At 43.4% G+C, this 23,765-nt stretch overlaps 1 protein-coding gene across 7 annotated transcripts; it reads right to left on the bottom strand.

Annotated features, from left to right (window-relative positions):
* Positions 1–6,697: 6,697 nt before the first annotated feature.
* LOC110505835 (paired box protein Pax-9) lies at positions 6,698–21,031 on the bottom strand. 7 transcript variants are annotated; one of them, XM_021585289.3, is made up of 4 exons: positions 20,804–20,997; positions 19,516–20,178; positions 16,936–17,087; positions 6,698–7,878 (listed from the first exon to the last, which is right to left on the bottom strand). In XM_021585289.3, the coding sequence occupies exons 1-4, from the start codon at positions 20,805–20,807 to the stop codon at positions 7,612–7,614; spliced, it is 1,086 nt and encodes a 361-aa protein (XP_021440964.3). In that variant the 5' UTR covers positions 20,808–20,997; the 3' UTR covers positions 6,698–7,611. The 7 variants fall into 7 exon arrangements, with proteins under 7 accessions (XP_021440964.3, XP_090075488.1, XP_021440966.1 ...); XM_090219362.1 differs by lacking the exon at positions 16,936–17,087 and having other exon boundaries at positions 19,516–20,148; positions 20,804–21,031; XM_021585291.3 differs by lacking the exon at positions 16,936–17,087 and having other exon boundaries at positions 19,559–20,178; positions 20,804–21,019.
* Positions 21,032–23,765: the final 2,734 nt, after the last annotated feature.

The raw sequence follows: 23,765 nt of genomic DNA on the forward strand, positions 1-23,765 counted from the left end.
GACTCATGTATTCCAGTAATTGTGTGTGTGTGTGTGTGTGTGTGTGTGTGTGTGTGTGTGTGTGTGTGTGTGTGTGTGTGTGTGTGTGTGTGTGTGTGTGTGTGTGTGTGGGTGTGTGTTTAACACGCTCTTAACCCATGTATTCCAGTAGTAGTGTGTGTTGCACTCGACTCAGTGTTACTCTAGTTGGAGCTTGTCTTGTTTCTGAATGCGTTGGGTGGAGTAAAGATAACCATATGACATTTGGAGGCAGACTCAACATCATGAATTAACAACACATGTTCTTTCTGCCCCCTTCATTCTAAAAACGACAGCGTTTCCCTTTTGGACCTCACTTCCAGAACGTTTGACCTACATTAGATTGAAGAGTGCCCAGATTATTACACCAAACTATTTGTCTTTGTTTACAAAACATACTGATCACATATTTTAAAAGCAATGTCTTAATTTAAACGTGGTTATATTTTAGGTTCCTTCCTATAAGCCAAAAGAAATGGACTTTGTCCAAGAGTGATGTGTGTTTTAGTTGTTAAGAAAATCATCAAAGGTAGACTCAGCGATATGACGTAGATGCAGAAAGTAAACCTCATAGTGGGTAAATTTCCTCAACAACTAAGAGCGGTGAAGCGTGAGGGTGAACATTTCCGCTATATTGAGGCCCTGGCTACCACAGTGTGAAGCAAACCAGTGCACATGCGCAGATACTCTCCGTGACCGTGTGAGAGGAAAGTTTTGCATCTCGCTCATCTCAATATTGGCGGTGTTACTTGTAGCAATGTCATTTTGCTGAGTCTATCTTTAAGGTTGAGCACCATGACTTGGTGGTTCTTCCTATTGTTTGGTTATTGTTTGGTTATTGTTTGGTTATTGTTTGGTTATTTTTTGGTTAATGTTTGGTTAGTGTTTGGTTAATGTTTGGTTAATGTTTGGTTATTGTTTGGTTAATGTTTGGTTAATGTTTGGTTATTGTTTGGTTAATGTTTGGTTATTGTTTGGTTAATGTTTGGTTAATGTTTGGTTAATGTTTGGTTATTGTTTGGTTAATGTTTGGTTAATGTTTGGTTATTGTTTGGTTAATGTTTGGTTATTGTTTGGTTATTGTTTGGTTAATGTTTGGTGATGGATTGAAGGGATTCTGAGTAGGGCTGGTACAGTGTGATCCTCTCACTGTGGTTGACGTACGTTCAAAAACAACACTACCATCCCAGAGTTATTGTGCTGATCTAGGATCAGGTCATGCAATCTCTTATTGTGTTCTAAAAGGCAAAACTGATCCTAAATCAGCACTCCTGCTCTTTATAGAGACCCTTTATGCATACGGCCACTGTTCATCTTACTGCAGCTCTGTGATGTGGTTCACGTACGGTCAGAAACAACACTAGGATCCCTGATGCAACGGTCCGTGACCACTGGGTGCGGGGGAGAATGCTTTCCAAGTCAAATCAGCCCCGGCATGCAAAGACAATGGGATGAATGTTTACACTGTCACTCACAGAAAGGGACTGTTGATGGAACTCTGTGTTTGGTTTTGCCAGATATAAATGGGACCCATCTCGTCCAAAAGGTTCACTCAAGTTTGCCAAAAAGCACCTGAAAATACCTGGATGATCATCAAGACACTTGGGAGAATGTTCAATGGACAGATGAGTCAAAAGTATAACATTTTGGACGACATTATGCCTGGCAAAAACTCGTTATGCCTGGCAAAAACCAAACACTGCATTCCACAGTAAGAACCTTGTACCAACGGTCAAGCATGGTGGTGATAGTGTGATGGTTTGGGGATGCTTTGCTGCCTCAGGACCTGGATAACTTGCCTTCATAGAAGGAGCCATGAAATCCGCTCGGTATCAGAGAATTCTACAGGAGAATGTCAGGCCATCCAGTGAGCTGAAGTATAGCTGGATCATGCAGCAAGACAATGATCCAAAACACACAATCAAGTCTACATGAAAATGGTTAAAAAGCAACAAATTAGAAGTTTTGGAATGGCCTAGTCAAAGTCCAGTCCGAATCCCAAATGAAATGTTGTGACAGGATTTGAAATGAGCAATGTCACGGAGTTAAAGCAGATCTGCATGCAAGACTGGGCCAACATTCCTCCACAGCAACGTGAGAGACTGATCAACAACTACAGGAAGCGTTTGGCTGGAGTCATTGGAGCTAAAGGTGGCACAACCAGTTATTGCAGAAAGGGGGCAAATACTATTTCACAGCACTGTGTGTCAGTGTATATTATATTAATAAAGTAGTACTATGTAAAATAGCTGCTGAGTTCCATCAAGCTTCCACGTTTCTCTCTCTCTCTCTCTCTCTCACACACACACACACACACACACACACACACACACACACACACACACACACACACACACACACACACACACACACACACCTCTGAAACCTCAGCCCTTTCCCATGTAATGAAGTAGACTATGTAAAAGAGCTGCTGTGTTTCATCAAGCTCACACACTCACACACACACTCCTCTCCGCAACACACACACCTGTCCACAGCACACACACCTCTCCGCAACACACACACCTATCCGCAACACACACACCTCTCCGCAACACACACACCTCTCCGCAACACACACACCTCTCCGCAACACACACACCTGTCCACAGCACACACACCTGTCCACAGCACACACACCTCTCCGCAACACACACACCTCTCCGCAACACACACACCTCTCCGCAACACAACCTCAGCCCCGTGCTGCTGGCCTGCTGTTTGCTCAGGACTTAATGAGTGTACATACCCCAGGTCAGGTGGCTGGTGACCTCACAGACCACAGGCAGATCAGGTTGTCCTTGTCACTACTAGTCTCTGAGTCGGTTTGTTACTCCAACACACACACATACAGATGCAGGATCTTAATTTGAGCCAGTTTGCTACAGCAGGAAAATAGTCCTGCAGCTACACAAAATTTGAATTATTGTGTGGACTATAAAAAATCTACATTTTTGTAGGGGTTGACACATTTTCTGTGAAGGAAAATCCAGCCTGAAATGTACAATCTTCATAAGCTTTTTTAAATCTCAAATACACTACAAGTTTTAAATGCCCTGCATTGCAGGAAGGTTCTCCTGCAAAAGGGTAATCAAATTAAGATCCTACACCTGTGCACATACACACACACTCTTTTTTTAATCTCTTTCTCTCCCTCCATAAGTCCCATTATTAGACAGACACAACGCCATTAGAGGCACAAATGCTTTGATTTCTACCTGTGTGATGATTAGCTTTACCCTGTCCATGGTTGAATAGACCTTCTGAATGACATCTCTCATGTCAAACACTTCTTGACACACCAATGGAATCACTATCTATTGGTTACTCTTTTCATGCACAATATTCTCAGATCCATTGGGATGGAAAAACTCACCCAGATGTTAAAAACTTTAAAAAATAATTTAAACATTAATATATTGACCTACGCTAAAGCTGTGCATTTTAATATAGATCGACAAGAGTAGAAGGTTATCATGGTCGAAATTAATTAATTCAACACGTGTAATTGGAATACGGCTGGGTCTACCTATTCAGAGGCAATGCGGCTAGGTCTACCTATTCAGAGGCAATGTGGCTGGGTCTACCTATTCAGAGGCAATGCGGCTAGGTCTACCTATTCAGAGGCAATGCGGCTAGGTCTACCTATTCAGAGGCAATGTGGCTAGGTCTACCTATTCAGAGGCAATGTGGCTAGGTCTACCTATTCAGAGGCAATGCGGCTAGGTCTACCTATTCAGAGGCAATGCGGCTGGGCCGACCTATTCAGAGGCAATGTGGCTGGGTCTACCTATTCAGAGGCAATGCGGCTGGGCCGACCTATTCAGAGGCAATGTGGCTGGGTCTACCTATTCAGAGGCAATGCGGCTAGGTCTACCTATTCAGAGGCAATGTGGCTAGGTCTACCTATTCAGAGGCAATGTGGCTAGGTCTACCTATTCAGAGGCAATGCGGCTAGGTCTACCTATTCAGAGGCAATGCGGCTGGGCCGACCTATTCAGAGGCAATGTGGCTGGGTCTACCTATTCAGAGGCAATGCGGCTAGGTCTACTTATTCAGAGGCAATGTGGCTAGGTCTACCTACTCAGAGGCAATGCGGCTGGATCTACCTACTCAGAGGCAATGCGGCTGGGTCTACCTATTCAGAGGCAATGTGGCTGGGTCTACCTATTCAGATTCAAAATGGCATGAAAAGGAAAATGTGAAAGAATTAAGAAACATTTATTCTCTCTGGGTTGGGAAACTGTCGACCACCAGTAGGCAACCTTGCAACGTTTTACCCAGCCGTAGCCTGAGTATACCACCCAGCCGTAGCCTGAGTGTACCACCCAGCCGTAGCCTGAGTATACCACCCAGCCGTAGCCTGAGTGTACCACCCAGCCGTAGCCTGAGTATACCACCCAGCCGTAGCCTGAGTATACCACCCAGCCGTAGCCTGAGTATACCACCCAGCCGTAGCCTGAGTAAACCACCCAGCCGTAGCCTGAGTATACCACCCAGCCGTAGCCTGAGTATACCACCCAGCCGTAGCCTGAGTGTACCACCCAGCCGTAGCCTGAGTATACCACCCAGCCGTAGCCTGAGTGTACCACCCAGCCGTAGCCTGAGTATACCACCCAGCCGTAGCCTGAGTATACCACCCAGCCGTAGCCTGAGTATACCACCCAGCCGTAGCCTGAGTAAACCACCCAGCCGTAGCCTGAGTATACCACCCAGCCGTAGCCTGAGTATACCACCCAGCCGTAGCCTGAGTATACCACCCAGCCGTAGCCTGAGTATACCACCCAGCCGTAGCCTGAGTATACCACCCAGCCGTAGCCTGAGTATACCACCCAGCCGTAGCCTGAGTAAACCACCCAGCCGTAGCCTGAGTAAACCACCCAGCCGTAGCCTGAGTATACCACCCAGCCGTAGCCTGAGTAAACCACCCAGCCGTAGCCTGAGTAAACCACCCAGCCGTAGCCTGAGTAAACCACCCAGCCGTAGCCTGAGTATACCACCCAGCCGTAGCCTGAGTATACCACCCAGCCGTAGCCTGAGTATACCACCCAGCCGTAGCCTGAGTATACCACCCAGCCGTAGCCTGAGTATACCACCCAGCCGTAGCCTGAGTATACCACCCAGCCGTAGCCTGAGTAAACCACCCAGCCGTAGCCTGAGTAAACCACCCAGCCGTAGCCTGAGTATACCACCCAGCCGTAGCCTGAGTAAACCACCCAGCCGTAGCCTGAGTAAACCACCCAGCCATAGCCTGAGTATACCACCCAGCCGTAGCCTGAGTATACCACCCAGCCGTAGCCTGAGTAAACCACCCAGCCGTAGCCTGAGTAAACCACCCAGCCGTAGCCTGAGTATACCACCCAGCCGTAGCCTGAGTAAACCACCCAGCCGTAGCCTGAGTAAACCACCCAGCCGTAGCCTGAGTAAACCACCCAGCCGTAGCCTGAGTAAACCACCCAGCCGTAGCCTGAGTATACCACCCAGCCGTAGCCTGAGTAAACCACCCAGCCGTAGCCTGAGTGTACCACCCAGCCGTAGCCTGAGTAAACCACCCAGCCGTAGCCTGAGTAAACCACCCAGCCGTAGCCTGAGTAAACCACCCAGCCGTAGCCTGAGTAAACCACCCAGCCGTAGCCTGAGTAAACCACCCAGCCGTAGCCTGAGTAAACCACCCAGCCGTAGCCTGAGTATACCACCCAGCCAAAGCCTGAGTATACCACCCAGCCGTAGCCTGAGTAAACCACCCAGCCGTAGCCTGAGTATACCACCCAGCCGTAGCCTGAGTATACCACCCAGCCGTAGCCTGAGTATACCACCCAGCCGTAGCCTGAGTATACCACCCAGCCGTAGCCTGAGTAAACCACCCAGCCGTAGCCTGAGTATACCACCCAGCCGTAGCCTGAGTATACCACCCAGCCGTAGCCTGAGTAAACCACCCAGCCGTAGCCTGAGTAAACCACCCAGCCGTAGCCTGAGTATACCACCCAGCCGTAGCCTGAGTAAACCACCCAGCCGTAGCCTGAGTGTACCACCCAGCCGTAGCCTGAGTAAACCACCCAGCCGTAGCCTGAGTAAACCACCCAGCCGTAGCCTGAGTAAACCACCCAGCCGTAGCCTGAGTAAACCACCCAGCCGTAGCCTGAGTAAACCACCCAGCCGTAGCCTGAGTAAACCACCCAGCCGTAGCCTGAGTATACCACCCAGCCGTAGCCTGAGTATACCACCCAGCCGTAGCCTGAGTAAACCACCCAGCCGTAGCCTGAGTATACCACCCAGCCGTAGCCTGAGTATACCACCCAGCCGTAGCCTGAGTATACCACCCAGCCGTAGCCTGAGTATACCAACCAGCCGTAGCCTGAGTAAACCACCCAGCCGTAGCCTGAGTAAACCACCCAGCCGTAGCCTGAGTAAACCACCCAGCCATGACATCCCTACGCAACATTTTTCTTTCATGTCAAGCGAACATTAAGTTGGCAACAATAAGTAACACGCACAGAATGTGTTGTATTGAGAAGTTATTGTAAATACCCTATTGTAGATTTTATGCCATTCTGATGCTAAAGTTGTAGCCTAACAGATAGCCAAACAAATAGCCTAACAAATAGCCTAACAAATAATACTACTTTCACTTGAGTTTCTAAGGTTTCTGAAACAACCGCTACAATTCAGAAAAATCAGGTAACAATCCAAACAATTATTTTAATTCAGATACATTCAATTTCATTGTGCATGTTTTGGAACTGCAGCTTTTTACTGTTCTACCATAATGTAGTCTTAAACATTAGGGAACGTTCCCCATATGATGTAATAACTGCACTTTGTTTAACCGCAGTACCTTAGTCAGTCTAATAAATAAACATTAGGATAACTTCTCTGAAGCGTTGCATTACATTTAAGTTGAGAAGTGAAAAAACAATGTTCAATATTGAGACTGTTGAGTTTATAAAAAAAACAGAACACAAACAAAAAAGAAAAAATACAAACATCCAAAATAATGGCAGTTGATTTCACCCTGAAACACTTAAATGCAAAACGTTGTTTTCCTGCTGGTTTAGATCGTCACAGCCTGCTTTAGCCCCTTGTCTCTAATAACATTTGCAGAGAAGTGTTCAAAAATGGGTTTAAGAGACAAGCTGTTGATGAGGATGGCACAATGTCCCCCATCCCCAGTCAGTCAGTCAGTCAGTCAGTCCTTCAATACACCTGACCTGACCTGTCCCGTGAGCTGTCTGCTGGACAACAAACAGACAGTGTCATGTCTGTAGATACTGTAGAAAGTGTGGCAAACCTTTCCTTCCATGTCCTGTCTTTAACGGTGTGTTAACTTGAGTTCTCCACACCATGTTATAAGGAAGAGAATGTTGTGATTGATATTTCTCCTCGGTGAGGTCCTTCATCTAAATACAGAGAGGTGATTGTTTGTGATGAGCTGACACGGGACCCATCGTAAGAGAGGACTCATCTCTCCATTTCTCCTTCTGTCATCCTCTTTTCTCTCAATCTGCCCGTCTGTCTGTTCTTCTCCCCCTCTTCTTCCCTCTCTCTCTCCCACCTCTGTCTCTCCGTCCGTCCATTCGCCCGTCTGCCTGTGTTCTACAGTGCTGAGGCGCTGACGGTGTGGGGGTGGAGTGTGTCACGGTGGTGGGCTGTCATACCCTTGAAGGCCAGCGAGGAGGCAATATTGTCACAGCTGTGGTGAGAGAGAGCACTGCCACTGGGCGGCTGCCATGTGGGACCGGTCACATAGGCCGACGTGGTGGCGCTGTACCCCATGTAGGGCGACACTGGGGTGGGGGGGGGGTAGGCCGGGATACTGGGCGCTGTGACATAACTGTTCACTGTGGGAAAACCACTCTGCATCTGTCAGGGAGAAGGGAGAGAGAGGGGAGAGAGAGAGGGGAGAGAGATGGTGAGACAATAGATAGGGAGGAGAGAAACAAGGTGAGGTAGGTAGAGAGCGACATAACGGTTCACTGTGCTTGGGCAAGACACTTTGTGTCAGAGAGAGAGAGATAGATAGAGACACAGGGAGACCAGATTAGACAGAGGTGGAGTGAGGACCAGCGAGAAAGGAGAGACCTGGTTAGACAGAGTTAGAGAAAGAGGAGAGAGACCTGGTTAGACAGGGTTAGAGAAAGAGGAGAGAGACCTGGTTAGACAGGGTTAGAGAAAGAGGAGAGAGACCTGGTTAGACAGAGTTAGAGAAAGAGGAGAGAGACCTGGTTAGACAGAGTTAGAGAAAGAGGAGAGAGACCTGGTTAGACAGAGTTAGAGAAAGAGGAGAGAGACCTGGTTAGACAGAGTTAGATAAAGAGGAGAGAGACCTGGTTAGACAGAGTTAGAGAAAGAGGAGAGAGACCTGGTTAGACAGAGTTAGAGAAAGAGGAGAGAGACCTGGTTAGACAGGGTTAGAGAAAGAGGAGAGAGACCTGGTTAGACAGGGTTAGAGAAAGATGAGAGAGACCTGGTTAGACAGAGTTAGAGAAAGAGGAGAGAGACCTGGTTAGACAGAGTTAGAGAAAGAGGAGAGAGACCTGGTTAGACAGAGTTAGAGAAAGAGGAGAGAGACCTGGTTAGACAGAGTTAGAGAAAGAGGAGAGAGACCTGGTTAGACAGAGTTAGAGAAAGAGGAGAGAGACCTGGTTAGACAGAGTTAGAGAAAGAGGAGAGAGACCAGGCTAGACAGAGTTAGAGAAAGAGGAGAGAGACCTGGTTAGACAGAGTTAGAGAAAGAGGAGAGAGACCTGGTTAAACAGAGTTAGAGAAAGAGGAGAGACACCAGGTTAGACAGAGTTGGAGAAAGAGGAGAGAGACCAGGTTAGACAGAGTTAGAGAAAGAGGAGAGAGACCTGGTTAGACAGAGTTAGAGAAAGAGGAGAGAGACCTGGTTAGACAGAGTTAGAGAAAGAGGAGAGAGACCAGGTTAGACAGAGTTAGAGAAAGAGGAGAGAGACCAGGTTAGACAGAGTTAGAGAAAGAGGAGAGAGACCAGGTTAGATAAAGTTAGAGTCAGGTAGAGTCAGGTAGAGATAGGAGAGACCAGGTTAGACTGAGGTAGAGTGAGGTAGAGAGAGGAGAGACTAGGTTAGACTGAGTTAGAGAAAGTGGAGAGAGACCTGGTTAGATAGAGTTAGAGTCAGGTAGAGTCAGGTAGAGAGAGAGTAACCAGGTTAGACTGAGTTAGAGTGCGGTAGAGAGAGATCATGTTAGACAGAGGTAGAGTAAGGTAGAGAGAGAAGAGACCTGGTTAGACAGCGATAGAGTGAGGTAGAGAGAGAGAGGAGAGACCAGGTTAGATAGAGGTAGAGTCAGGTAGAGAGAGAGAGACCAGGTTAAACTAAGGTAGAGTGAGCTAGAGAGAGAGAGGAGAGACCAGGTTAGATAGAGGTAGAGTCAGGTAGAGTGAGGTAGAGAGAGAGAGACCAGGTTAGACTGAGATAGAGCTAGGTAGAAAAAGAGAGGTAGAGAGAGGAGAGACCAGGTTAGACAGAGGTAGAGTGAGGTAGAGAGAGAGGAGAGACCTGGTTAAACAGAGGTAGAGTCAGTTAGAGAGAGGAGAGACTAGGTTAGACTGGGAGAGTGAGGTAGAGAGAGAGAGAGAGAGTGAGGTAGAGAGAGGAGAGACCAGGTTAGACAGAGGTAGAGTCAGGTAGAGAGAGAAGAGACTAGGTTAGACCGAGAGAGACCAGGTTAGACAGATGTAGAGTGAGGTAGAAAGAGAGGAGAGACCTTGTTAGACAGAGGTAGAGTCAGGTAGAGAGGAGAGACTAGGTTAGACTGAGGTAGAGAGAGACCAGCGTAGAGAGAGAGAGAGAGAGAGAGAGAGAGAGAAGGGGGGGGGACAGGTTACAGAGAGGTAGAGAGAGAGAACAGGTTACAGAGAGGTAGAGAGAGAGAACAGGTTACAGAGAGGTAGAGAGAGAGAGAACAGGTTACAGAGAGGTAGATGTAGAGAGAGAACAGGTTAGAGAGAGGTAGAGGTAGAGAGAACAGGTTACAGAGGTAGAGGTAGAGGTAGAGAGAGAGAGAGAACAGGTTACAGAGAGGTAGATGTAGAGAGAGAACAGGTTACAGAGAGATAGAGGTAGAGGGAGAGAGAACAGGTTACAGAGAGGTAGAGGTAGAGAGAACAGGTTACAGAGAGGTAGAGGTAGAGGTAGAGAGAGAGAGAGAGAACAGGTTACAGAGAGGTAGAGGTAGAGAGAGAGAGAGAACAGGTTACAGAGAGGTAGAGGTAGAGAGAGAGAGAGAACAGGTTACAGAGAGGTAGAGGTAGAGAGAGAGAGAGAGAGAGAGAGAGAGAGAGAGAACAGGTTACAGAGAGGTAGAGGTAAAGAGAGAGAACAGGTTACATAGAGGTAGAGGTAGAGAGAGAGAGAGAACAGGTTACAGAGAGGTAGAGGTAGAGAGAGAGAACAGGTTACGTAGAGGTAGAGAGAGAGAACAGGTTACAGAGAGGTAGAGAGAGAGAGAGAGAACAGGTTACAGAGAGGTAGAGGTAGAGAGAGAGAACAGGTTACAGAGAGGTAGAGGTAGAGAGAGAGAGAGAGAGAGGTAGAGAGAGAGAACAGGTTACAGAGAGAGGAAAGACCAGGTTAGACAGAGGTAGAGGTAGAGAGAGAGAACAGGTTACAGAGAGGTAGAGGTAGAGGTAGAGAGAGAGGAGAGAGACAGAAGGGGAGGAGAAGAGGCATTAGGGAAATGTGGTGTAGGTGGTCATCGAGGGAAGGGGACTGGAGAGAGATGAGGAAAAGGAGAAAGGGAGAAGTGAGAGTTATGGTGAGGCTTAGGGTTGAGCTAAAATGTACTGTACTGTAGGTTAACGGTAGAGAGGTGACAGGTGAGATAGGAGAAGAGAGGGTGAACGTGGACAGAATAAAATAGGTATTTGGAGAAGTGTAGGTTTTGTTGAGAGGGAGGAGAGAGGAGATGTGGGATGACAGAAATGAACAAGAGAAAGGGGAAAGAAATGTACAGAGGGTTAAACAAGCATGAGCAACGTTTTGGAACCATGACAAAAAATAACTTTGAGAATTCACCAAATTGTTTCAACACTTTGCCTTAGATATTATATCCATGTGTGGTCTATTCTATGACTTATGGGAATCAGAATGGTTTCTGCGGAAGAGAGATTATTTTCGTTGCTGTATAGTATTTGGCCAGGAATTCCTCGACATAAGACCCAATGCCTATATTATTTTTTCTTTCGATGGACATTTACAGTCATGACGATGCGCGTGCATTACTCAGATTCTAAACGCTTTTAGTTTTTACGGACCCTAGGCCTATATTTAAGGGATGTTTTGTATATCACGAAGCAAAATGCCGTTGGCCTACTTACATCATGGCATTTTAGTTTACGGTTAACCTATCTAATGTTCTCCTACTGAATGTTTTCCATAGGCCTACATAGCCTTTAATTTAAGTTTTGTTTTTTCAAGATATTGAAATGATTTTAAAGCTAATAAAATAGTTAATAAAGTAGCCTAGCCTACATAGCCCATGTTGCACATATCTTCATTTGGTACAATTATTTTCCCGGTGTTGGATATTGATAAATCAATATGCACACGTCACATGAATAAATTCAGTTTTATCGAATCCTGATATTCTACACGACTTGTTCTTCGTATAGGCCAACTTTTTTCCCCCCCTCCTTTATTCATAAGTATTAAATGTGAAGTCAGACTTGCTTGTTTGTGGCTCTCAATAGTTATTTTAATGGCTATCAGTCTACAGTCAATTCTGTCAAATGGAAAAAGGCAAGATTACCAATTGAATTCTAGTTTTTTATTTCGTTACATAATTCACTTTATTTTTGTTTATCGTTTTCATGCCATTATGTTATACAAGACGGCATACCTGAGATTAATCACAAATAGCCTGTATTGACAGATAAAGGACATTTAAATTGGAATAGGCGCCCACTGAATAGGCCGACAGATGAGGATCATTGAAATAACAATAATACATATTTTATCATATTTATTCTAATCCAATCTCGAGGTATTTAGACAACAGTAGACCATATTGAAATGCATAAAATGGTTTAGCCTAACAGGCTAATAAATCAGAATTGTAGGGAAAATGCCGTCGTATCCAACATGTCAGTCAAAACCTAATGGTCTTTGCTATGTTGCTATTATGTCTGATGAAAACGATCCTATAGACTCTGGACTACTGGCACGTAAGAAAGGCATTTAAAGATTACATCCGAGCCGCCGGCGTTGTTTGTGAATATGCGTGTAGTTACCTTAAATTGAAATGTAATGATCCAATTATTTTTCCAAAGAGTGACATGATACACCCTGCCCCGTGGGCGCGTGACTGGGACAACTCAAGTAGGCCTACGGTTAAGAGAACGTCAGGCACTGCATGCATGTACTGTAGCCAAAAAAAATTGTATACATCTTGAATTCATTGTAAATGTTTTTGATTATTTTCAAATGTTTGCGTGTGGGTTCGATAAAAAAAAAAATATTATATTTGTTATTAATCTATACATGCTTCATTGACCTGTCATTGGGAAGGAGTTATTTATTCATGTTTCTCATCAGTAAATAGCTGTGCCATTGCAGTTGCATAGCCTGTTCGCTGACACTTGAACAAAGAAAAAACAACATTATTTTAGCAAAAGTTTTATTTGGACATAATGAATTCTTCAGCTTTTTGAAATCCCCACTCCTTAATTCAGTCGCCAGAAGTCTACTTTTATTAGAAGGGGGACTGTCGATGTGGGTAGGGAGAGGGCGGGCGTGTTCCGTTGTGTTTTGAAAGTGCGTGCCGACTGCAGTGTGTATAGTGCTTTTAAATATGGGTCTATATGCCCCAATTTGAAAGGATTTAGTACATCAGTAGGCCTAGTTTATCATCATCAAATGAAGTCCCGTTGACAACTATAGGCAGCCTAGTTGCACGCAGAGAAAGCCACACTTTGAAAATGGGGCGTTCGAATCGATTAAAACCGCACGAATTGCAATCCATATAGTTTCAAATGTCTCGTATTATAAGTAGTTCTTATATTCTGATGATGGCTTTAGATCAGACTTTGACATACAACATCTCAAAACTAAATAAAATAAAATAAAATAAAGTAATAATCTAAAAAATAACTTGACCTATGGCTGATTATGCCATGTATAGACTATCTGAAAAAGGCATTAGGCATACATTTTTTTTTTATCCGAACGAGTTATATCACCACCGCATGTGTTTTTCTGCATAATTTGTCCCCGTTGATGCATCAAACGGTAATCTATTGAAAAAATCGAGGTCTCCATGTATCATCAACTGATAATAACTCGCCAGTCTTTTGGTCTCAAGGGTGGTTTCAATGCTGCATGTATAAACAACAAAACATCACATACATTTGACAACACCATACTTGAATATCGATCAATTCACTTCACATTATACAATTTGAAAAGGTCCGTGGGCCTTTTTCCACTAGGCGTTATGGGCGTCAAGACCCCGGGATTCGTTTTGGCATTATCTCGCGTGCCCCCGACGATATATCAAACGAAGTACGCATGCCTCCCCCTCTCACTTCCTCGCTCACACATACTATATCACTCATGCACGCTCGCACTCACACTCTGTGTCCTCCACCTCACACGTTGTTTGCACCCTTGCAGTCGATATATTATCCAACATAAAATGCACCATATTTTCTAACACAAGACTAACACCGAGTTTAGTGAGATGTTATTTGTGAAACTTTTGGAATTAAAATACGTTTATACACACAAAAAAATATCATATGTTATTCGACTAGGCCTATTAGTGGGATAAGCGTCGATGAAATTTACCCACAATTTCAGCAATACCTTTCAACTTCTATTAGATCAGCGTGCAAATCATTATTGGAGGTTAATTGTTAACATAAATGTAGCCTAGTACCCTGGCCAAAATATATAAACGTGTCATTACGTTTGAATTATTTAAACCAGTCTTGTTATTCATTTACATTAGGCCTAATATTAGTCATTATAGCACGTTGGTTAAGACAATACGGAAATGCCATGCAATTAGGAAGTCAGCATAAAATATACAACAATTACACACAAAAATAAAATATATATTTTTTTAATTCTCCGATGACTGTTATGATTATCTTAGTCTGTCAATAGGTGTGTCTTTCTGTTTTGTGCCAATTGATTTTCTCTTCTTGAATGAAAATATAATATTCATGTAGAAACGTGTCCAATTTATTTTTAAGAACAAACTCGTATTTACAATGACGGCCTACCGGACAACAGTGGGTTAACTGCCTTGTTCAGGGGCAGAACAACAGATTTTTACCTTGTTAGCTCCGGGATAGGATCCAGCAACAACGCGCTAACCACTAGGATACCTGCCGTTCAATGATGCAAATCAACGTCAGCAAGATGACTTGTTTCCTCTGGTCAAGTTAACTGGTAGAAAATATAGGGACTTGAGAAGTCTAGTTTATTTTTCTTCATTGATATCCCTAAATCTTATAAGATAAAGGCAAGTGGCTGCAAAGTACAAAATAACAAGCTTTTGCTGAAAAAATGTGCTAATTGAATGTGTTACCCCCATACAACATTTGGCTATGGAATATCGCTATATTTAAAGTTTCATTCAAACAGAACTCTACAACCCTTCCATTTTTTTTAGCAGTTTAACAACTGCAGTAACTGCACTCTAACTGCACTCTAACTGACAGTAACACTGAAAAATTACTGCAGTAAAAAAAACGGTGTTAGTTTGGATGCAGTATTTTCAGCATGCTGCAGTTATACTGCAGTGTACTGCAGTTATACTGCACTCTGACTGCAATATTTTTTAGTACGGAAAAGTTGGTCTATTCAAATGCACATTTGGCGTGCTACGCTAACGACCGCCATTGAGCTTTTCAATGCATCATACACAGTGCCTTCGGAAGGTATTCAGACCCCTTGATATTTTTCCACGTTTTGTTACATTACAGCCTTATTCTAAAATTGATTAAATCGTTTTTTCCTTCGTCAATCTACACACAATACTCCATAATGACAAAGTAAAATAGGTTTTTAGACATTTTTGCAAATGTTTTTTAAAAATCAGACACATCACATTTACATAAGTATTCAGACCCTCATTCAGCACTTTGTTGAAGCACCTTTGGCAGCGATTACAACATCGAGTCTTGTTGGGTATGATGATACAAGCTTGGCACACCTGTATTTGGGGACTTTGTCTCATTCTTCTCTGCAGATCCTCTTAAGCTCTATCAGGTTGGATGGGGAGCGTCGCTGCACAGCTATTTTCAGGTCTCTCCAGAGATGTTTGATCAGGTTCATGTCCGGGCTCTGGCTGGGCCACTCAAGGACATTTAGAGACTTGTCCCGAAGCCACCCCTGCATTGTTTTGGCTGTGTGCTTAGGGTCATTGTCCTGTTGGAAGTTGAACCTTCCCCCAGTCTGAGGTCCTGAGCACTCTGGAGCAGGTTTTCATCAAGGATCTCTCTGTACTTCGCTCTGTTCATCTTTGCCCCTATCCTGACTAGTCTCCCAGTCGCTGCCGCTGACAAACATCCAAACAGCATGATGCAGCCACCACCACGCTTCACCGTATTGATGTTGCCAGGTTTCCTCTAGACGTGAATGACACTTGGCATTTAGGCCAAAGAGTTCAAGCTTGGTTTCATCAGACCAGAGAATCTTGTTTCTTCTGGAATGAGAATCTTTAGGTGCCTTTTGGCAAACTCCAAGAGGGCTGTCATGTGCTTTTTACTGAAAAGTGGCTTCCTTCTGGCCACTACCATAAATGCCTGCTTGGTAGAGTGTTGCAGAAATGGTTGTCCTTCTGGAAGTTTCTCCCATCTCCACAGAGGAACTCTAGAGCTCTGTCAGAGTGACCATTGGGTTCTTGGTCACCTCTTCTCCCCGATTGCTCAGTTTAGCCGGGTGGCCAGCTTTAGGAAGAGTATTGGTGGTTCCAAACTTCTTCCATTTAAGAATGATGGAGGCCACTGTGTTTTTGGGGACCTTCAATGCTGCAGACATTTGTTGGTACCCTTCCCTAGATCTGTGCCTCGACACAATCCTGTCTCGGAGCTCTACGGACAATTCCTTCGACCTAATTGCTTGGTTTTTGCTCTGACATGCCCTGTCAACTGTGGGACCTTATATAGACAGGTGTGTGCCTTTCCAAATCATGTCCAATCAATTTAATTTACCACAGTTGAACTCCAATCAAGTTGTACAAACATCTCAAGGATGATCAATGGAAACCGGATGCACCAGAGCTCAATTTCGAGTCACATAGCAAAAGGTCTGAATACTTATGTAAATCAAGTATTTCTGTTTATTATTTTTATTATGTATTTATGTTTATTATTTGTAATACATTTGCTAAAATCAAAAAATAAAAAACTGTTTTCACTTTGTCATTATGGGGTATTGTATGTAGATTATAGAATGTTCAACAAAAAAAATTGAATAAGATTGTAATGTAACAGAATGTGGTCTGAATACCGAAGGCACTGTATGTCAAGATGTCAACATCTATCACCTGCAAGGAAATGTATGGGTCCGGAGGTTCCAGGTTATTGGTTAATTTGTCACAGAACTGAATCAATCATATGCCAGTGATGGATACAAAAGTACAATATGTAATAGCAATCTTACAGCACGGTAGCCCTATGTAGCCGAATAGAACCAGCCACAGTAGCCTATGCGGTGGTCGGTGCCTTGTCTAGAGGCATACCGCCCACCTCCAGAGAAGGAGTTAGCGTGTCAATATGATTGAAAGCACCAAGAAAGCATACTCAACTCGTATATTGATTATACAATAAGTGTGAGACACTAAACTTGAAGGTCATCATATTGTACTTGACCTTGTGATTAACATAAATTAGGCTAAAGATAGATAAGGATGGAATTCTATAGAAAAGGAGGTGTTTCCTTTTACCTGTGTGCATTTTGCTTCAGGTTCTATAGAATGCGGTGGTTTATGCTGCACGCCATTGACTAGTTGAGAACTTGCTGATGGCAGAAAATGTGTTCTGTTTATAACACCCCATTCTTCTAGTTTGGCGCTGGGAAAGGACGAACCGTCACTAACTGCATGGAGCAAAGCAAAGAGACACAGAGACAGAGGAGAGGGAAGTCAGAGGAGATGAACTGAAGAGACTTCACGCTACCACTCCCATCTATTGTAGGAATTCATCTCACCTCAAAACTATACAGCTTTTTTAGCAAAACCCCCGACTAAAAGTTACCCTGCAAAAATACGACGAATACTTGAAATGGTAACGATCATCATTTGCTAGGAATGACTTCAGATCCGACCATGTAAATAGAGAAATGGCTAGGGCTATGGTTGTCTTAAAAGGCGTTTCTGCATCTGTTTAGACAAATCTGAATTAGGCAGACTCGCTTTGTGCAGAGGGCGCCTAGTCCTAGTCATTTCTCTATTTACATGATCTGAAGTAATTCCTCAGAACCCTGGAAACCCCGTATATGTGTGTGGTTTTGCCTTAGCCTACTGATCAAACCGAAGCAGCTCATTGCTAAAAGGAATGCAGTAAGACGATTCTTTCGTGTAATGGTCAGGAACATTTAACCAAGCCCGTCTTCCTGTGGGGACAAATTAGATTTACTTGAACCGTTCCCCCTTTGAACGTGATGGATATTATATTATACACGGTTCCCAGAGTTTAGAATAGGAAAAGTAAGCCCACCAGTGTTGTAACTTGAGAAGACCACTGAATCGATTATTTTTTTCTCGACCCACTTTACTTTCTTTCAACAAATCAAGTTTTACTTGTAGTTGTCTGTTTTGTGCATAAAGACATTTGTTAAAATATTTGTTGAAGGTCTATAAGGTTGGGGTCTTTTTTTAGGGTATTTTTCTTAAATAATCATTCGCTGACATAAAGCTGTCTTAGGTTATTTCGAGGGAGGATGTATGTTATCTTCCGTTCTTGATGGAGCGGTAGGCCTGGCTTGGAGTCGTGTGAATGTGTGTGTGTGTGTGACAGTGCCATTTGATGACCAATGCCTTTCAAAATATCGCCATATTCCAAATGCAACTCATATAATTTTTTACGCATAGCCTATAGTTTTACGCTAAACATATTGTTTTACGCATGAGGCCTGTACTCGCCATTTGCGTCTTAGTGATATTTTTTACGCTCTTTGTCTTAGAATAGGCCTACTGTATTGAGTATTCACTCCATGTTGTTGTGTAAACCCAACAGCAGATCTATAATAGGTCATATCATAGTCAAGTTTTTCTAAATTAAAACCGGAGTCTCGAGGCTGGCGAAGTAATCGTGGCGCTAAAAGGCCTCACGTCATTCAGTGTACATTATACTTATTTCGGCTTTCAAAACCTGCCGCAAACATCTGCTAATAATTTGGAAATGCATAAATTGTTTATAAAGGCATTCTTTGAGAACACATTCCTCCCCGGGATTTCTTGTTCGGCTTGAAGATTTGCGCTGCGTTTGAGGGGCGAAGCCTTGTTGTTTAGATTGTCGGAGTTAAATTAAGACATGGAATGGCCGCGGCCTCTGATATCTAAAGAGTTCTATTATACAAGCTCTAGGGAGAGTGGCATGTTTCTATCCTACAAGGCGGTGAGATGCAAGAGCGTTCTATCTTCTGACAGATGCACAGTTATGACATGCGCATAGGCGGTCGACTGACATCTTACACTTTCCTAGCTGAAACAAAAAACGTTGTCCCTAAAATCTTATTCACAAGAAAAGCCATGTATTTTTTATTTGTTGAAGGTCATATTTATTTAGGCTATATTGTTTCCAAAACATAATAGTATTTGTGGTAACATGGCGAAAACGAACTGTCCAATCATGACTGTAACTAACAAAAACAAGTTCTCTAAACTGAGATAGGGCCTTTTACGCAACAACACAGGCCTTCGGTAGCCTAGTTCAATATAGCCCGTTTAGCCTATTGGAGCATTATGATAGTCTAAAAACATGTGAAACTGCATTGCAGGCGTGTGAATTTGAAGCAAGGCAAGAACTAAATGTGTGGCTGCAAGACATGGCAAAGCTTTGAACACCTCATTTTGATTTGAGTTCATCTCCTCGTGCACCGCTGCGCTTTCCCTTCGTTATCCCACTAATATTCCACATCCGCCCCAAGCCTTCCTTCAACCATCTGTTTTAATGCAACCGTTTGAACTAGGAACTAAACGTTACCAATACAGGCACTTACCGGTTCTAGCAAATAACACATCTCTAACTTAGAAAGCCAATACATTTTCGCACTTCGTTCACTATTTTATATTTCATTAGTAGAATAATGATCCTGATAAAAAAAAAACTGCAGAACTCAAAATTAAAAAAGTTACACATCTGCCTACCTTGCGACAAGGCCCACTACACGCAAGTACACACGCAGACACGCAAAGTACGCACACGCACCGCACCCCCTGCTGACCCATGCGTTTTGCTATTTATTTTAACCATTAACAAATGCAAATTCTTTGCCCATGTACCAAAGTAAAAATCATGCTTACTTTGTTGCTCTGTTATCGACCGAATCCCCAGAATATCTGTTACCGAGTGCGATGAGGGCCATATCCTGTGCATAGCCATGTGTCCAGGGAGGGAGTGCATGCCTGGGGGAGTCGGTACTTTGGTTCCAGAGGCTCCGATGGGGGTCGGATACGAGTATATGTGGTTGTATGGGAGCGTTGGTTGAGGTGGTTGGTGAGACGACTGCTTGCTGGACTCATACTGGCTCTGCTGGGATAGATTGCCAATCTTGTTGCGGAGGATCCGACTGATGGAGCTCACAGATGGTAGATTAAATTTGTCACAAACGCCATCAGCCAGTAGCCTGTCTCGGATCTCCCATGCGAAAATACCCGGGTCCCTCTGCTTGTATGTCCGTATGTGCTTGACCACTGACGGCGTGGTGACCCGTGGCTTGCTGCCCCCGATCGCTCCCGGGAGTATAGAGCCGGTCTCATTGTACCGGGCCAGTATCTTGCTGACGCACCCGTGGGACACCCGGAGCTGTCTGCTGATGTCGCAAGGTCTGATGCCCAGCTGAGCGAGCTCTACAATCCGCAGCCGGATGGCGTTGGGTAGCGGTCTGCCGTTGACGAAAACACCGCCGAGCTGGTTCACCTCTCCGAAGGCTGGCTCTGGTGTCATGGAAACATATACAGAGACAGCTAAATGAAACACACATCTTAAGTTAGACAACTTGTAGCTGTAGTAGCCTGTAATCACAACAATGCCCTATTATGACTAGAGTTGTTAATCATGCCTAAATGCTAATGCGGTCTGCAATGTTGTTTCCACCCGGTTAAGGACGAATTAAATGCTTATTTACAGCATATGAGATTGTCTTAAATGTATTGGGATGTATATAGAATATGTATGTCTTTATAATACACTCAAAACAGATGCGTAAAACCCAATTTAGCGTGTGATGAAAATAAAAACATGTCCTGACTTCAGTCGCTCATAAAAACCCCGCACATTTTTTAGTTTGTCCATAATATACTGCTACATTGTAATACCGTTGTGTTTTACTTTCAAGATACAGTTGCAGTACAAATGTGTTTTACGCATATCTATGCTATAGGCTAGTTTTACCAATCAGCTTCTAATAATGGTAATTGGAAAATCCCATCGTAAAAACCAACTGAAGCGTAAAACAACTGTTCGGTGTATCCATACAATCGCCTTATAAGCAATATAGGCTAATCATAATTGAGTCAGGAATACCCGGGGCCGAGTGACTGTTACAGACTAACTCTATCATCGGCACACAATGTTTCCATATAAACTTACCCATTGCGTTTAGTCCACAAATTATTATTGGGATCTCGGAGTTATACCTTCCGTCCAGTTCCGCGTCCAGTTTCGCTGGTGTCTGGAAACCTGTCTAGGGGAGCACAAATCCTCGCTCTCCTCCGCCACGGGTAGGCTACTGCGATAACCAAACTACGATAGTAGCGAGAAGGACAAATCCGCGATGTGTTTCCTGATGGCAGCGGAGACAGGTTTACATTTCAATCCAGACAATCATGGGCCGGACTTCCAAAACTTTGCTTCTCCCCGAGGCTCGGTCCGCCAATGAAAGTTTGAGTTTGTAGAGAGTAGCTTTCCTATTGGACTGAAAGTTTGACATGACATAGCAAGGTAACCCCCTCTCTTCCACAGGAACTACAGACATGGTTACCCTACCACCACGAATTGCAATTATGAGTTGCACTACACAGGAATGGTAAGTTATAATATTCATATTGTGATTATGAATCATACATAACAATGAATTAGGCTACAGGATAAACCACCAATGTAATCATCCCAATATATTAATACAGTCAAGTGTTTGGCTTTTGCTGCCTATGTAGTCAGTGAGTAATTCATGTGATATGAACACAAAATTATGAAAGTGAAAATAACATCTTACATATTGATATTCCATTTCCTCAGTTCAAATGGATAGTCTAACGTCCGTAAAGGATGTCTTCCCTCACCAACCAAAGAAATAACAAGAGACATTGAGAATATTTGCACATCGTGAAGTGGCACCCAGAGTAAGGCCAACGAATCTTATGATGTAATATTCATAGGCCTTGACTTTGACTTATAAATACACAAACAAAAACAAACAAAATAAGTTACTGTCGGAGTTGGTCGTTAGGTCATTGCCTATATTGCTCATTCCTGTTAGGCTACTAATGCACTTGTATTTCAATGTTTTTTAAATATAAATTATCCTTGTGTAAAAAATATATTTTTATATATATATATATTCCAAAGTAGCGCAGGCCTTTTTTTGATTGTTAATTTGTGTATGCTTTAACATATTTTGATTAATCTCTTTCCTCTTGCATTATTTTTCTATAATCGAGATACGAAAAAAAAATATATTTCTAGGTTGATATTCAACTGAGTGTTTAAAAAAAAATATAGGTCTAATGTGTAATCTCAGAAAACTTGGCCTAGAGGGCAGACTATATGTTTGCTATTAATAGCTTGAATAAATGTTAGATTTGCATATTCAACACAATGTATTTATACAAATAAAAAAACATGTATTTGAGTTACTTATAATTGCATATTTCAAATAGATTCTCAATTATTATGAAATATTTTATTTAAAAAAAGGAATATGAAACAGTAAGCATATGGAGGTTTGCTGTTATGTCATGTTTATTTATTCAACGTATAGATGCATACCATGAATGCGCTAGACTAACCCTACACCTATATTTCACTCATCTGACAGGCAATATAGAACGCCTTCCACACGTAGGTAATCGGACGCTTTGTTTCCTGTTTACAGGAGAAACTATAGCTCTTAAATTAAAGCGCTCGGTGGTTGGTTGACCTGTGCTCACGGTTCTCTTTCTCTTGTTGCTAAGGGTCACTTCACAACAGTAAGCTTAGTTTGCTCGGCATCTTAGAAACAGATTTCAGGGTATCAACACTAGCCTATATCATCTATACACACATATACGTCGCTCAACCTTATTATTTAGTCAAGATTGACTTCGACTCTGTCCATCTTCTAACTGTCCGTTTCTTCCAGGGCCCTCGAATTTTATAGCAGCGATAGATTCCAGGTTAGTGATCACTGAACTCTAAAGTATTTCTCGCTCGTTTTCCAGCTGTTCTATTGGTGCACTTCCATACAGGATTTACCCCAGCGTTTTGCCCCAAAGGCTTAGACTTTTCTCTTTCCATCTATGCGGGCCGCACCCGTGTCTCACTGGGCCATGGCTCCGGCGGAACTGCTCTCACTTGGGGCCAAAGCCACCGGTACTTTTCAGCTGACATTTAGCCTATATAACAATGGTCAACTGTGAACTTATCACCTTTTCACAAATACACTGTTTTGATTATGCAGAGGTTCTTGATTCTGCTCTTCACAAGTCCGGACTGTCTGCCTTAGCTATGGAAACACTATGTCCCTAGTATAGCCTAGTGGAACACTGGCTCTAATGCGTAACACTGACGTTACAGTCCAAAAGCAGCATAAGCGTGTTCCTGGTATACGAATTTGTGCGGACCGGGCCGATTCCCCTGGCCCCCACTGTCGATGGCAGCCACTAATGCCTTAAGGATCATGTTTACCGTTGGAAAACGTGCTCAACTTGTTTCCATTGAGGTGCTTCGGATGTCTGGAATAACAAACAGAAGTCTGAGGGATCAGAGGTCTACGCTCAGCAATTAGTAGTGTAGATACTTTCAGATTTGTGTGATGGTATTTAAAAAGCATTTACTTTACTAACATTATACTTATATTATTTATTCCCATTCGGACCATGCATGGTGCAATGTTGATCAAGATTCGAAGTAGGCTTATTTATGATTTTTTTAAATATAAACTATCCGTTGGTTCACGAGCAGATCCAGCCTCAAGTGTCAATTCAATTCCCCAGGGACGCGCGTGCATTGGGGCCAATCAAGGCATCGAGTGAATTCGCTTGCCGTCCATTCCACCTCCATAACATTCTAATACGAATGGGTGTCTTGTGATGGGTCCCTCGGCTGTTTAGCTCTATTCTTCTTTCTGTCCACACGTCATCTTATCACAGTGAGACATACATCTGAAGGGTAAATTGGGCATTGACAGATAAGTGTTAACGATGTGTGTAGAGGAATGTGAAGAGATATATGCGGTCTTTAAGTCTGCCTAAAGAGAGAATAATTATCGTGTTTCATCAGCGAGATTTAGGCTCTGATTGTATTACAGCCTAAACGATATTAAATCAGATGTTTGTATTATTGTTGTTGTTGT

This window comes from Oncorhynchus mykiss, chromosome 25 (assembly GCF_057628025.1).
Source record: "Oncorhynchus mykiss isolate SJ-2025 chromosome 25, ASM5762802v1, whole genome shotgun sequence".
In the NCBI taxonomy this organism is placed as follows: Eukaryota; Metazoa; Chordata; class Actinopteri; order Salmoniformes; family Salmonidae; genus Oncorhynchus; species Oncorhynchus mykiss.